The 14,771-nt window shown below is 50.3% G+C and overlaps 2 protein-coding genes across 2 annotated transcripts in view; both read right to left on the reverse strand.

The window, feature by feature from the left end:
• Positions 1–37: 37 nt before the first annotated feature.
• On the reverse strand, positions 38–1,147 carry TTC36 (tetratricopeptide repeat domain 36). The gene is made up of 3 exons (XM_027655638.1): positions 981–1,147; positions 545–733; positions 38–473 (listed from the first exon to the last, which is right to left on the reverse strand). Exons 1-3 carry the CDS (start codon positions 1,087–1,089, stop codon positions 205–207), a joined length of 567 nt encoding a protein of 188 aa, XP_027511439.1. The 5' UTR covers positions 1,090–1,147; the 3' UTR covers positions 38–204.
• Positions 1,148–1,601: 454 nt separating this feature from the next.
• KMT2A (lysine methyltransferase 2A) overlaps positions 1,602–14,771 on the reverse strand; it is a 32,859-nt gene continuing 19,689 nt past the window's right edge. The window contains exons 26-35 of the mRNA XM_027655616.1: positions 9,950–14,261; positions 9,580–9,660; positions 8,994–9,058; positions 8,442–8,612; positions 7,841–7,915; positions 7,409–7,583; positions 6,913–7,020; positions 6,433–6,516; positions 5,912–6,041; positions 1,602–5,545 (exon numbers count right to left, since the gene is read on the reverse strand). Coding sequence (XP_027511417.1) covers positions 5,270–5,545; positions 5,912–6,041; positions 6,433–6,516; positions 6,913–7,020; positions 7,409–7,583; positions 7,841–7,915; positions 8,442–8,612; positions 8,994–9,058; positions 9,580–9,660; positions 9,950–14,261 — 5,477 coding nt within the window. The 3' untranslated portion in view covers positions 1,602–5,269. The remainder of the gene's footprint in view (positions 5,546–5,911; positions 6,042–6,432; positions 6,517–6,912; positions 7,021–7,408; positions 7,584–7,840; positions 7,916–8,441; positions 8,613–8,993; positions 9,059–9,579; positions 9,661–9,949; positions 14,262–14,771) is intronic.

A 14,771-nucleotide genomic window follows, 5' to 3' on the forward strand; every position in this document is an offset into this window, starting at 1 on the left:
CGGCACAACGCCCGTAACGCTGCAAGCGGAGCCCAAGTGCCAGGGACAGGAGGAGGTTTATTGGGAGTGGAGCAGAGCAAGACACAAACAGCGAGGCACTTCGGTACTTCCCGTCCCCGGCTACCAGGCAGGAGGAGGAACAGGATCTCTGACACACGTGCCTGCCTATAGGCCACCTCGGGAGCGTGGCTCTACCCCGCCCACTCACTCGCTCCCAGTGCCATTGGGGTTGCGCAGCCGCCCCAGCATCTCACAGAGCATCTGGTTGCAGAGCGCTGAGTAGGGGTTCAGCAGCACCAGCTGCCGCCGGGCAAAGGCGCTGCCCAGGCGCGCCGCGCACTCGAAATCCCGCCGAGCATCTTCGTCCCGCGCCTGCAGCCGGTGGATGAGGCCACGCTGCACGAAGCTCTGGCAGGCGGCTCGGCCGCGCCCACGGCTCAGGCGGATGGCGGTGTCCAGGTCCTGCAGGGCACCTGGTGAGGGGGAGAGGGGCGTTGGTGGGGTATGGGGATACCAGGGGACCACCCGCTCCTGTGCTGCTCACCTGCCACGTCCCCCCGCAGGCGCAGGGCCTGGGCCCGGTTGTTGTAGCCCGAGGCGCGCTCAGGCAGCAGGCGAATGGCCTCGCTGAACCGCTCCAGGGCCGTGCTCACATCTCCCGACTCAGCCGCAGAAACTCCCTGCAGCTCCAGGTCCCGGACCTGCTCCAGCAACTCCAATGGAAAAGCTTCCACTGTGGCAGTGCAAACAGGAGCCCTTGGCTAGGAAGTGGTGGCACCAGGACACCCCGTGGGCTGCAAGCCTTAGTGCCACCCTACACCTCCAGTCCAGGGAGGGAACAGGCACAGGACAGGGTGGTGAGGTCCAGCCTCAGGCAGGAGCTGCTCCCAGCCTGCAGAGCCTCCTTCCCTGCCTGCCGGCTCACCCCATGGGGGCCCCGCCACCAATTCCAGTGAGAACCCAGTGCAGTGTCACCTCACCTTCCAACTCGATGTCCTCCTCCTCCTCATCCAACCCTGGGATGTCCCCAAAAGGGGTGCTGGGGTTAAAGATGGTCTGCAGGACAGCCCTGTCGTTCGCCGTGGCCATGGTGCCCTCTGTGCCACTGAGGCCTCTGACGGGGCTCCAGGGGGAGGCTGTGGGTTGGTTAATGTTCACACTGCCAGCCCCACCTCACCCTGCCCCATCCTATTGCAGCCCAGGCGTGAGGCCCCACCACCGGCCAGTGCCCCCCATGTGCACTGGAGCTGAGGGCTCCTCACCAAACACCCCGTGCAGCCCTCGGTGCTGGCCAGGGGCTCCTGTCCCCAGCAAATTTCCTGGAGGAGAAGCAGCTTCTCAATCCTCAAGAAGAAATGGAGAGCAGCCCTCTGCAGCAATAAACTTGACATGTTTATTAATTAAACTATCACTTAAATAAAAAAAAGTGCATAGAAAATAAACATGTTTAAAAACTCCTTTGTTTTTTTGTATTTTTACAACTATGTACACTTTTTATTTTTACATTCAGTCTTTTGCAGAGCTTTCAGCATTTTTTTAAACTATTAAAGTATTTCCTTCTTCCCTGTGGCAGGGAGTTAACACTGATGTACTTTAGACACGTTTCCTCTTTTTTTTTTTTAAAAAAAAACAAAAACAACCAGAAGCTTGGAAGAACACAAGAAAAAAAAAGTTTTGTTATACATGATAAGTTGTCAAGAAATGTATTTCTAGAACATAACCTTGCCTTTGCAGAGCTTTTTTTTTTTTTTTAAACAATTATTCACCTACCTGTAGTTACTAAAGAGACTGTAAGTTCAATAAAAGAAACACCACAAGTATAGTTCTCGGCTGATAGACAAAGCTACTGTACCTCGTTAAAAAGATACCAGGAAAGCACAGAGCACATTTTTCCCTATATGCAGGTGGTACCCCAACATTCATAACCAAAACGAGAGGAAGGAAAGGAAGAAACCAAGTTGTACAAGTACTGACTGTAACAAGAAGGGCTGGGAAAGGCTGAGCCACCCGCTCCCGGCTCCCTGCCCTGGCTGCCAGCGGGAATGTGCAGCAAGGCTTTCCCAGCGCCGTGAGCAACTGTAACACAATCCTTATCTATAGTGTTAAGAGAATTAAAAGCCATGGACCGATACTGAACTAGGCTTCATTACACGGTGCATTACTATATTAGTTCCTATATATACTGTATTTATAGTTATAAAAAAAACTTGCGAGTGTTGAGAGTGGACCAGTGTATGGGTGAATGGCATGATTCTGCACAGACCGTCCTGCTGAAGAACCTGGTATTGCTTTGAAATGAAAGAAAACCAGAAAGAAAAGATACCCAGCCCTTTGCAATGACCCGCTTCTCCTTTAAAAAAAAACCATGTCGCTTTGTACAAAGAAAAATAAACGCCCTAAGGTTCCTTTTTTTAGTATTTTCAGATACCATGATCTGTGTCAGTCCTTATAAAATATACATTCATACATGGGGAGCTGGGTGCTCCCGACCGGCTGGGGCGAGGGCGGGCAGGCTGAGCCCCCGCGGCCACGGCTGCCCCGGCCCTGCTGCTGCTCGCCCCACGGCCCGGGCACAGCTCCCCGGGGGTACAGACAGTTTCACTGGCCACAGCAGCTCCCGCCAGGGCAGCCGCGACGGGAATAGCAGCAAAGCGGGCAGCCCGCCGGCTCGGCTGGTCCCGGCGGGAGGAGGATGCCTGGCACTTGGATCTCGGGGGCTCCCCTCGACCCTCCTTCCCACTTCTCCCCACGTGGGGTGGCTCTGGGCAGCGCTTCCCAGCGGAGCCTCCTCCCGCAGCCAGGACATCGGGAGGCGGCAGCTGAGCTCTGGGATAAATTCATGGGCTTCGCCGCAAGGAGGGCTGAGCCCTCACCCTGCATCAGAAACAGGGAAGGAAAAGGGCCAAGAGCAGCCATGCCCGGGGCCACGGGGCCCAGATCCCCAGGGCGGGCACTCTCCGGGCTCCTCAAGGTATGTGCGTTCCCAAACTGTCAGTGCATCAAATCATCTCAGTAACAAATGCAGCGTCAATGTGACTTTGCTTTCAACAGTTACCACCAAATTATCCTCACACAGTGCAATAACGAAAGGAAACCGGCAGGTCACGACCCTCCAAGCGCTGTTTTTCCTTCTCAGGGCAGAGGAAGAATTCTCAAGACCCGAGAGGTGCAGATTCGAGGTGCCCGTCTGAGAGACCTGGGGAGTCAGCAGGTGTTCCCGGTCCCTTCCCCACCAACTGCCAGTGCTGGTTCAGAGCAGCCCTCGGACCCACCGGCTCCTGGAACAGCCGCCAACCTACCCCACAGGGCCAGCTCAGGAAAGCGAGAGCACTCCCTGCTTTCCCCTCTCTGCGGAAAAACCCATCTGCCTTTGAGGGAGAGACTGAAGGAGGGGGCGTGTGCCCCAGACCGGCCTCTTTCGTCCCAGAAAAGAGGCATCGAGGGTCAGGTCTCTCATTCGGTCTCACTTTTTTTTTTTAAACCCTCGGCTAGTGCACAGCAAGGCGGAGTCGCCTCCTGCCCGGGGCACAGACTGTCCTCCCACAGAGCCAAACTCCTTCCACGCTGGGCAGCTCTCCCTCCTGCCCCCATCCTTACAGGCAAGTACAGTTTAAGGTCCAGCCAACCCTCCTGGAGACAGTTACTGAAGTCAAAAAGGCAGAACAAGAGTAGAAAACAAAACTAAAGCAACCCCCCCTCTGGAGAAAGGCTCAGACTGTGTCCAGCCAGGTATTTCCTAGAACCGTCCTATGAAAATAAAAAAATCATTAAAAAGAGATTCTCTTAAATTAGGATAATACCACTGTTTAAAAAGCCTCGTCATAAGTGCTTTCCCCTATGAAGTGCTTCTCATAGAAAAATATACAAAATATATTTACATTTATAAAACCTTAAATACTAAACTGTAAACAGAACAGAGCAGAATCCAATGTCGTCGCTGTCAGGGGCTCTCACTTCTCTCTCAGGTTTTGCTGAGGCGCAGGGCAGACCCCGTGGGGAAGACTCACGCCGCTCCAACCAGGATGGTGGTGTCCCTAGACTCACCCAGACCCCGCTTGGCTCCTGAGCCACCACCTCACATGTTTCCTATGGGTTTTGGGATGCTGTGCGGACAAAGCTGGCTGGTGCTTGGCCTTGTCTTTGCAGAGAACTTTGGCTCCATTTTGGTGCCCCTCCTGTGCCTTTCGTGGAACACATGACTACACCCAGACAACGAACCACGACAGGCACGTGCCCAGGGTCACTCCTCTGCCTGCCCCCCTGGCCCTGGGACGGTGTGGCATGGCAGAGCAGAGCGGGTGCCCCCACACCATTCCTTCCTAGCTCCTGCCCTACAGCGGTGTGCGGCCGAGTCCAGGGCCACCTTGCACCGTCCCTCTGTCCAATCCCTTGGACCAGCTCCACGGTGACCAAGACACTGCTGGCTGGCAATGCCAGGAGCTTGCTGAGCAGAGGAGGATGCCAGCTGCTGGAGACAAGATCCAGAGAGGAGCACTTCCCTCCCACACGACCAGGGAGGGAAGTGCTGAAGTGGGAGCCTTTGCTGGCAAAGATTTACAGCACCCCAACTGTTGGCACAAGCCCTCTCTGCCAAAGAATGCCAGGAGTTCCCCTGCTCTCAGGCAGGGATTTCAGAGCAAGGTGCCAGCCGAACTCCCTTCTGTCTAGTTGGGGGCTGCTCTGTTCTGCTCTCCCTGTGAAGGCAGCTGAGCCAGCCCGCTGTGCCACAGAGCCCTGCGCAGGCAGGGCAGCCTCCTGCTCACAGATAGTGTTTTGCAGACACGCAGTCCCCAGGGGGAGAACTGTTGGCAAGACACAGCCCCTCTTCCCAGGAGAAAAGCTCATCAAACTCTGTGCTACCCAACCGCTGACTCAGCCCTCAGAGGAGAGCTCTGAGCCAGGACATAAAAAGGGACAGGACCCACGGCCGCTGCCCTGCGCCTGGGCTGACCTCCCCTCCCCTCTCCCACTCATTAGCCCCATGCTGAGAAACAAATATGGGGGCAGGGGGAAATGAGAATAGCAAAAACATAACCACGCTGAGGATCTTCTCCAGCCGCCCCGTGTCTCTCACAAGGGTGAGTGTGCACATGCGAGACATGAAGATGTGGACTCGGACAAACACAGCCGCCAGTCAGGTCCCTGAGCCCAGCCCATCTTCACTCCTGCTTCCAGCCTCTCCATCCTGTCCAAGCAGCCAGAGAGGGGCTCACTCGAAGCTTTGGTTCGCCCCAGGCCCTCCAGGGCTCACTTGCAGCTGACGGAAGTTCTAGTTTAAAAACTTCCTGCACTTCTTGGCGCCGCAGTTACAGGGCAGTTTGTTGCTGGCGTCTTCAATGGGGAACTTGTAGTCGTAGGTGAGCTCTTCCCCTCGGTAGATTTTGCGCATGGCGAAGATGACAATGTGTTTCTGGCCATCGATGTTGATGACCCGGGAGTAGCAGTTGGGCTCACAGGAGTGGTTGATGAAGCGGGCCGCGTTGCCGTGCATGGTGGCATCCACCACTTCAGAGTCGTCAATGCGGAACATGTAGCACCCGATGCCCTGCACAGGGAGGACAGAGAAGGGTCAGCGCGGGCAGGGCAGGCACAGCCACCCCAGCAGATAGCCTGGCTCCGAAACTGAGCCTGTGTGTGTGTCTGCAGCCTCTCTCCACTGGGCCCTGTGGGCTCCCACCTGAATCATTTCGTTCCCACATTCACTGAGACTGGCCCGAGACCCCGCCCAGCCCACAGGAGAGAATCAGAAGTGCCTCTAAAGCTCCAGCAAGAATGGAAATATCCCAGGTGGTCTGTAAACCCAATCTGTGATGTTCCAAACACAATTTTCATATAGGCCTGTCCTACCTTCACAGCCACTTTCTAGTTCTCCCAAATTCTTTAAGAACGTCTACAAAAGCCCAAAACTCACCTTACTGTCGTAGTATTTCTCTCGTTTGTCAGTGAGGATGGAGCGAATGACATTGCCTGAATATTCGATCACCATCTCACCTGCATCGATGTTCCTTTTGCAGAACAGACCCCGGCCATGGATGGGAGACCTAAAATGCAACAAGAAAAGTGTGTATTTCAAATGAGACAAGCAAAGCTCAGGAACAGCAGATTGCGAAGGCTGCAGAAAACGTGTTATTCATGACAAGGACCACCGTGGTACTGTTACCCTTCTCTAACAGAACACTAACAAGAACACCACCACGTCTCTTTGCCCACATCTGAGCACAGACCTCAGCTATTGCCAAAGTAAGCCAGCATGGAGCAAGTGCTTTGTCCTCAGGATTACTTTTTAAATACATAACTTGGGCAGGGAGAAGGAGGAGGTAAAAAGCACAAGCCTGCTTTTTTTCCCTGCATTTTGCAGTCTGGCTTTGCAGAAAGTTTTCAGTTTCCACTGTCTCCTATCCCAGAGGCAGCAGTACCAAAGCAAAACCGTACCTGTAGACACCAACTGCCTCCTTGGAGGTCTTCTTCAAGTGCCGGAAGCGCATGGGCATTGGCAGATCCATACTGGTTGCCCTCCTAGAACAAAGAGGCGCTGCTAAGTGACAACCACATATTATCTGAGGCACTTTCCAAGATGGATTAATTCAGACACTGTGACACTGCAGCCCACAGAGAACACAGCCAAAATAAATGCTGTGTTTTCATATATATGTAAAAGATAATTTCCTCCCTAAATTCTCATCACGTTGTTTTACAAGGAAAAGAAACATTCAAAGGCAGAGTGCTCTGATGGTCACCTTCAGCTGTCACCTCTCTTGCTATTGAAGGAGTCACCTCTATGTCTGGTAGTTCTTGGCAGCTTTCAAGGTTTAAACACCCACCAAAGCACACAACGCATAACTAAACCCCATCTGCTCACTTTAACACCACAGCATTATTTTCCCCTTTGAACCTTTAAACCCTGCTGCATACCGGGCCGATTTCAGTTGCACTTCTTCCTCTTCCTCATCATTTGGGTTGTATTCTGGTGGCTGTCGGTGTTTAGAAGCCAAGAAATTAAACATATCAAATGCAGATTTCCTGCAATTTAAAGAGACCAAAGGGAGTTTGTTATACTGACTGAAAATAAACATGTGGTTGCCACAACAGTCTGACATGTTTGCTGTCTCACACCTTCCCCACTCTGTCCTCTCTTAAAGCCCCTGTGCATCAGGGTAAGGCATAGCCCAAGAACAACTCCAGCCAGGAAAGCATTGCTAAACCAAGCAACAGGCCACAAAGTGGCACAGGAAAATGTGCAGACTGCAAAAATGCCAAATAATTGATTTTCATGTGCCAGTTGGTAACATTTAACCTAGAGCTTTAGAGCTGTGGAGCTTTGTTGCTCCTGCCCTGCCATGGCACTAGTTATTATTAGTTATTGAGCCAACAGGCCGCTAACCCCAACGTCAACAAAACTCACACTTGCCTCAGGTGGACTTCGGCCCGAGCAGAGCCATGTGGGTTCAGAGGAGGTTCATTGGCCTCCTCTGGCTTGTGAAATCTGAACTTGTAGTTGTGGCAGTGCTTTGCTCCATACAGTTGCTCAATCAGGAACACGACAGTATCATGGATAATCCCCAGCATCCTCAAACCATTCACACCTGGAATAAGAAATAGAGCACAACAAACTCTGTCAGTGCAGACTTGGAGCAGGAAGATACAGCAGCTTGTCACAGACAGCAGGGGCACTACACAGCTGTCACAGCAGCACTGCATTCGCTACTGCATTCCACGTTAGAGTTTCCAATCCTTCCACTGGGAAGAAATTATCCTCCATAAATCAGGTGGCAGCTGAATTGAAACTCTTAAGACCTCAAGATGCTCACAGAGACATCTGTTTGTCTGGGCAGGGTGTTACCTGCAAAGGACAGCTGCTTCAGGCGGGCATTCGAACGGGCCTCCTGGACCTTGTCAGTCAGTGACTTCCAGGCATCTGCAGCATACAAACAGATGACAAACAGTGACCGAGTATTCGAGCACTGGGGTGCTCATATTTTAATAAACTAATTGGAGAATATGAAGTTTTCAACCTTCCACAGGGCATGAATTAAGACCCTCGGATCTTAATTGCTTCCATCCTCTCCAAAATTCACTTTGGCATAAAGGGAAGGCAGGGTATACTACAACTGGTCTGGAGGAAAAGTCTGGATACCCAATACTCCATTGTGTGATCCACACTGCCTATTTCTTGACAAACTAAGGTTGAATACCATTGGTCAATTGATAAAACAAAATGAGACAGCAACATACATTTCACTGAATATATTCCATTGAAAAAAAAAGAAAAACAAATAGAATCCAGACATGGTCAGTAACAAAACTTGTTCTAGGGCTGTAAACCAAGAGATTTCTCTTTTTTTTAATCTATAAAAAAGCAAGTAGGAGGCCCTCAAAAGTCACAGTTTTACTTCTAGTAAGGACAGCTAAAATCAGTACAACCAACACTGCATGGTTCTCACCTTCAATGCTTTCTGCGCAGATCTGAAAACCATCATCACTAGAGATCTCAAAAACCAAACCTTTTTTTGGTTTCTTCTCACCAAGACACTCTTTCCTCTTTTGTTCTTGCTGAAGCCAAAACATAAGAGGGGAGCTAAAAGTGCTCTCTTCTTCCTCGAGAGCTTTTGAGCCTAGAAAAGACAGGAGCCAGCATGAAGATGGGAACTGGGAATAATGATGCTTTTTCCACCTGTTGTTCCACAACTGAAAATGCCTTACTGACTTGCCTTTTCACCAGTACATCCAGTCAAGAAAAAATTCTAGAGTGTTGAAATAAGAGTGTGAAATCTCAAATGCTGAAATTCTCACAAACTAAAAATAGAGACAAAACTATTTGTCCAAGACCTATTAATAGCAAACAAACCTTTCCTCCCTTCATAGCAAGAATAACACAAGTTATATCTCTGAGCCTTTCCTTGTGAGAACAAGACACACAAAAATCAAAACTTCAAACACCACTTTCCTGGTCCTGGAGAACCCCAAGACTCGGTGTTTTTGAAGAAGTGATGTACCTGCATTTTCTTGCTCATTTACTGAGTTCTGTGTTGATTGAGACTCTGGGAGCGCTGCCATTTGCCTTGGGAGGGAAGGAAGAGAACATGGAGAAAAACAGTCAACAACCAGCCTCATTTCCTCACCAATCCTGAGCAGTAGTCTATGAAATCTTGAGAACTAGACAGAAAGAACCTTCTTCCAGAAGAACCTTCTTCTGACACCAGTTCAATTGGAAATGAACAAACAAAAAGATTCTACTCAGTAGCATTTCTGTCTGCAGCCTCTATTGGTCTGTGGGCAGCAGCCTAATTTCACACAGGCTATGACCTGCTCTGTGTCAGCCCCACTCAGGAATAAGGTGTGTGCTAACACACGATCAGGCATCGCTGCACGAGCGTCTCCTCAGCAAGCACTGAGCTTCCCAGAGTTACACACAGCTTAATGCAAAATGGTTCCATATTGCAACTAAACATGACAGTGTGCTCCCCACTGAAAGCTCCTCAGACATTTCAACTAGGAAAGCCAGACTCCCTGCATTCTCTGTACAAACGTCCTTCAGCTCAAGTGAGCAGAATCCCACAGAAAGGTCTGTTCATCCCTTACCCTGCAGACTGCCCACATGGCTTCTGTGATGGCTGATCTATGCTTGCTGCATCCTGCGCATCTGCCTTCATAGCAGGAGTCCTGGAAGAAAAAGATTTGTGAACATTCAAAATACCTGCCAAGCCATGTGTGCTCTAAACAAGACTGGAAAGCAGGAACAGATTCACCAGTTCCACAGAACTACACAAGTAGTAACAGCTGCTCCTGTGATATGAGGAACCAGATCACACTTCCAGCACCACATCAGAATCAAAGCTTGCACTTCACAATTTGCCTTCACTTGAAGAATTTGCTGGAGAAACTAGTGTGAGATTCTTTCTCATATTGTTAAAAAACCTCAGGGATGAGCAAAACCAAACTCTCCTCTTACCCTGTAGCCAAGACCTGGGGTACAGCAACAGCCCCTCTGTCAGGAGCATGAACTTCAGAAGAACTGGCCCACGCATGAGAAGTTTTGTGCTTCTTTCCATTCCCTTTGTCTAACAGTGGCTGGATGCGTTTGATTTTTGGCTTCATTTTTGTGGGACCCAGCACGGAGCTACTTGCAGACTGCTGCCCAGGTGATGGGGAGCCTCCCGGAGATGCTGAGCTGGCATGCATCACTGATGAGGAAGCCTTGCTTTGTTCGAGTCCAGTGTTGTTTGGAGCATCAACCAGGTGCGGAAAGCTTGACAGCTGTGTTGTTGCCGAAGCTGTGCCAAGGTCCAGCTGGGAGGAAGCAACCCCAGTTTTGCTGGCTAAGAGCTGTGTCATGTGCTGAAGCTGATACGAGCCTTCTGGGTCAGCAGATGATGGAGCGACTGTCATGCCCATTGTCTGTGCTGAAGGCAGAACACAAATGCTTGATGCAGCTGTCATCGTTGCCGTAGATGGAGTCTGAGATGCTCCCAGTTGTGAAAACATCCCAGAACTTGGTGGTAAAGTCATGTGCTGCTCCTGAAGACCAAGGCTTTGCTGACTAGCTTTGATCAGGAGGTTGCTTATCGAACCAAGGTCCCCTAATAATCCAGGGCTTGTTAATGTTACAGAACTTTGTCCCAGAACATGACCAGGAACTGACCCACCAGTAGTAGGGGCTGCTGTGGCCTGCATGGATACAACGTTCAGCACTGAGGAACTCGATGTTAGGCCCGATACAGGCCCTGTTGGGAGGTGACTAGCATCTGGACCAATAACGCTGGGAGACGTGCTGACTGCAGTAGTGGTCCCACCTTGTGGGAGCAAAGATGTTTGCTCAAAATACATGACACCAGACTTGGACCTTTTGATAATATTGGGGACAGTTCTCTGGGATGTTGAATTCGCAATGGTTCCCAAATCCAGTGGGTGGTTGGAAATTTGGGAAGGAGCAAAATTAATTAAGGTCATGTTAGAGACCATGTCAGGAGGAGCTATAGCAGAAGCGGTTCCGGAGGGAGCCAGCTTCTTGTTCTTCCGTGACTGCAGACGAGATATGGGCCGTTTCTTGCCTAGGGCAGCAGCTGGTGTAGAAGCAGTGGTACCAAGGTCTGTCCTCTGACTAGCTTCGGACACTAAGAGCTGAGGATCGGGAGGTGGCTGCACCCCAATCAGAAGACCTGGCGAAGGACTGCTGATGTTGGGTGGGAAGCCAGTCTGAGCAGCTGTGGAGAAGGGATGTATATGCTGGTGATGGGACATGGGCAGCAGACCCTTGCTTGTGGGAGGGAATAACGACTGAGATGAAGGCAAGCTTGGATTTAATCCTGTGGTCAGCGTGAGCCCGCTCCCCATGGGCCCCAGCACCGAAGCATTGCTCTCCATCACACTCTGTGCAGAACTAACAGAAGGTGTCAACTGTATCTTTTGGGTGACACCGTTGGGTAGAGTCTGGAGGACATACAGGGGCTGCATGTTTTGATTGACTACCAGAAGTTTTTCTGCGGGTGGTTTGAGGTGGGGTGGTGTTGTCTGCACCGCAGCGTTGGAGATCTGTGAAGGGCCAGGACTGTCTGTGGAGTTTGGCACGTACTTCTGGCTCTGGAGGGGAACAGTGGGTGACACCGGCACCTGGATACCCGGAGTCCCGCTGTTTCTTGTTAAATCCTGGTTGCTGCCGTGCCCTTGCTCGACGGGGCCACAGGGTGGGCTGGCAATATGCTCTGCATCTATGTGACCCTGGATGAAGTGATCGGGAGTCATGTGTCCTTCAGGGCTTGGGTCTACCCCTGGGCTCAGGAGAGCTGCATCGCCTTCCCCTGGGGCAGATTTTTCTGTAACTGTCACTCTCTTTTCCCCAGACTCTGTGGAAGGCAAGGCAAGCATTGACCTCTCTCCCGAAGAGGAAAGAGAAGACTCCGAGATGACAGCAAGCCTGTTGTGATTTTGGCTGGGCACCGTAGGGCTGCGAGTGGTCAAAACAGAGAGATCAGAAGGAAGTTCCAGTGGCAATTCAAACTGCTCCTCTGCTGATATGGAGGAAGAGACGCTGCTGTCCACAGGCTCAGCAGTGGGCAGCTGCTGGGAGAACACCTCAAACAAACCCATATCCTTGCCACGGTTGCTGTCGAGACCTAAACCTTCTCCAAGCGTCAGGAGTTCTGATGACGAGGACTCTGGACTTTCTCCCAACGCCTGCATAGATGGTGTGTTCTTCAGTACAAAGTCCATGATGTCAGAAGGGAGGATGTTCCCACAGTCATCGCTGTTGTTATTGTCAGAGTCGGATTTCAGAAGTTCTGTGTTGAAAGTGTCCAGTAAGTTCTTGTCGGAAGGTGTGCTTGCGTGAGTCCTGCGGCCTGTTTCCAACGAACTCAGCTGCACCTCCAGTGAGTCCTGACCCTGCGCTTTAACCCTGCTCACAGGGTGGCAGTTATCAATCTTGGGGTCAGTTTTGTGGACAGCGGAGCTCTTGGTGACTTGTACTTTCTCTCCAGCTTCTTCAGTTCTATCCATCTTTAAGTTCTCTGTCCCATTTTCTTTGCCACTCCTTTTAGTTACCTGGCTGACTTTTCTGGTTGTTGCTGTGACACTTGTATCACTTTCAGTTCCATCATCCACACCGTCTAGCTGTGAGATTTTTGGAAGATCGCACTGCTCCTCCTCCCTGAACAAACTATGGGATGGAAGCCTCTCCTCTGTGTTCGAGGAAACCACCGTCCTTGTGAAGTTATAGTAGTATAAGTCATCTTCATCTGATGTGCTCAAGTCATCTGCACCATCCACCTGTCCTTCTGCAGAACGCTTCCCTCGCTTCTTGCCAGTTGAGTTACTGTAGAAGGGAATGTCTTCCTCTCCATAGGACCTCACACCATACAGAGGAGTCAGTCCAAAGAACATATTGGATCTGGCCCGAGCACTTCTCCGTGGATACCTCCGCTTGTATGAGCCTTCTTCTTGAGCTTTAGCACCATCCTGGAGCATCAAGTTGTTATCTTGAATGGGCAAATTTTCATATGTGTTATTTTGAGATTCCTGTGCTGGTGCTTCATTTGGGCTTCCCTGAACTACAGGGTTCTCTTCTGGGCTTTCCGAAGCCAAGGAGGGCTCAGCCAGAGCAACCAGGTCTGCCCCAGCAGACTGAGTTTCGGCATCACTTTCCTGCTGTGCATTTTTAGACTGGTTTTCACTTTCCATCTTGAGAGGAGTCAGAGTGACTTTTACGGTGCGTTTTCTGGGTGCCTGCGATTCCTTAGGGGCTGCTTCAACCTGCACTGATGACCCTTTAGATGGCCCTTGTGAAGGTGGAGACTTCTCACCAGCTTTTTCAGCAGGAATATTATTACATAACCTCTGGCTAATTTGTTCAGTTGCCAAGCCCTGATGGCCAAATTCTGGTTTCAGGTTTCCTTCATCACTGCCTACTGCTTGACTTGACTCTGTAAGAGATTTCAGAGAATGCTTCTCTTTAAAACTGTCTTTCATTAACTTTTTGCCCTTCTGACGCCTCTCTCTGGGGGCAGAAACTACTTGCTCACTTGCTGCAGGAGATCTGCTGTTTACTCCAGCAGACTTCAAGGTCTTTGCATCCGTCTCATCAGCCACAGTTGTTTTCTCTGGTTGTACAGGTTCCACATGCTGATCTCTGTCTTTCCTTGGGCCTCTCTGATGCAAAGGTGGAAAGGCTATTGCTTCTTTGGAAGAAAATGATCCTGAACACTCTTGAAAGGTTCCTATTTTAACATTTGCTTCTGTGCCTGATGAACTGGTTGGCTGAGTGGACACTTTGGAGGTTCCTCCAGGGACAAAAGTATGAGCTGAATAATCTGGGTCCTTTGAGGTCACCGCTTTCATTTTCTCTCCCTTAGAAGGCGCACCTTTGGCTATCAAATCTGAACTGCTGGAATGTTTCCCTTCCGTAGATGGAGATGCATCCAGCTGGTAAGTTTTACTTCCAGTTGTAGGTGCTGTTTTCTGGGAGCCTGAACTGGTAGAGCAACTTTGAACTGGAGCACTAGGAGGACCCGTGTTCACCGACCCCACAAAGCGGTCGGTACTTCTGACAGTCAGTTCATGTTCTGAAGAGGCCCCCAGGCTGGAAACTGAAGACACACCATGCCTGGAGTAAGTGTTCCCAGCTCGTGCAGGGGAAACCATTCGGAGTTTTGATTGCTGCTGTGACAAAGAAGAGGTGCTGTGTCTCCGAGAACCAATGCTCTTAAGTCCTGAGGACAGCAAAGGATCCCCTACTGTCACTATTTCATGGGTCACTGGGGTAGGACTTCCTGAGAAAAGAAGGCAAGAAAGACTGTCAGATGACCTGAAACCTTCACAATCAGTGCACACCCTATTCCTTCACATAAAACACAAGAAATTAAAACCCAACAAAACCTTTCAGCCAAATAGCACCAACATAATGATGATACTTGAGATAAGTGTTAAAAACCTGATATTGTCAACCAGGATTCACCACGTGGAGCTAACAAATTTGCATTGAGGTTTTGGTACCTCACCTTTAGATGGGAATTTTCAACATCAGTTTGAAACAAAACACGAGTCATTCATACAGAAACAGCAACTGAATTACAATACCACATTTCTGACTCTCTCTAGAAAAATACCAACTGAGATGTTAAGTCCCTAACTTTTATCACAGCTCTTCTGGATCACTACTACTATATTGCCCAAATGCTGCTTCTTTATCCCAGGGGAATGTTTGTGTCAGTTGTAAATTTCTCCACAAGCCATCTCTACTGTGTATTGTCAGAACTTTCCTCTCCTCAAGCCTATTGCCA

This window comes from Corapipo altera, unplaced genomic scaffold, assembly GCF_003945725.1.
Source record: "Corapipo altera isolate COAL_440 unplaced genomic scaffold, ASM394572v1 71, whole genome shotgun sequence".
Classification (NCBI taxonomy): domain Eukaryota; kingdom Metazoa; phylum Chordata; class Aves; order Passeriformes; family Pipridae; genus Corapipo; species Corapipo altera.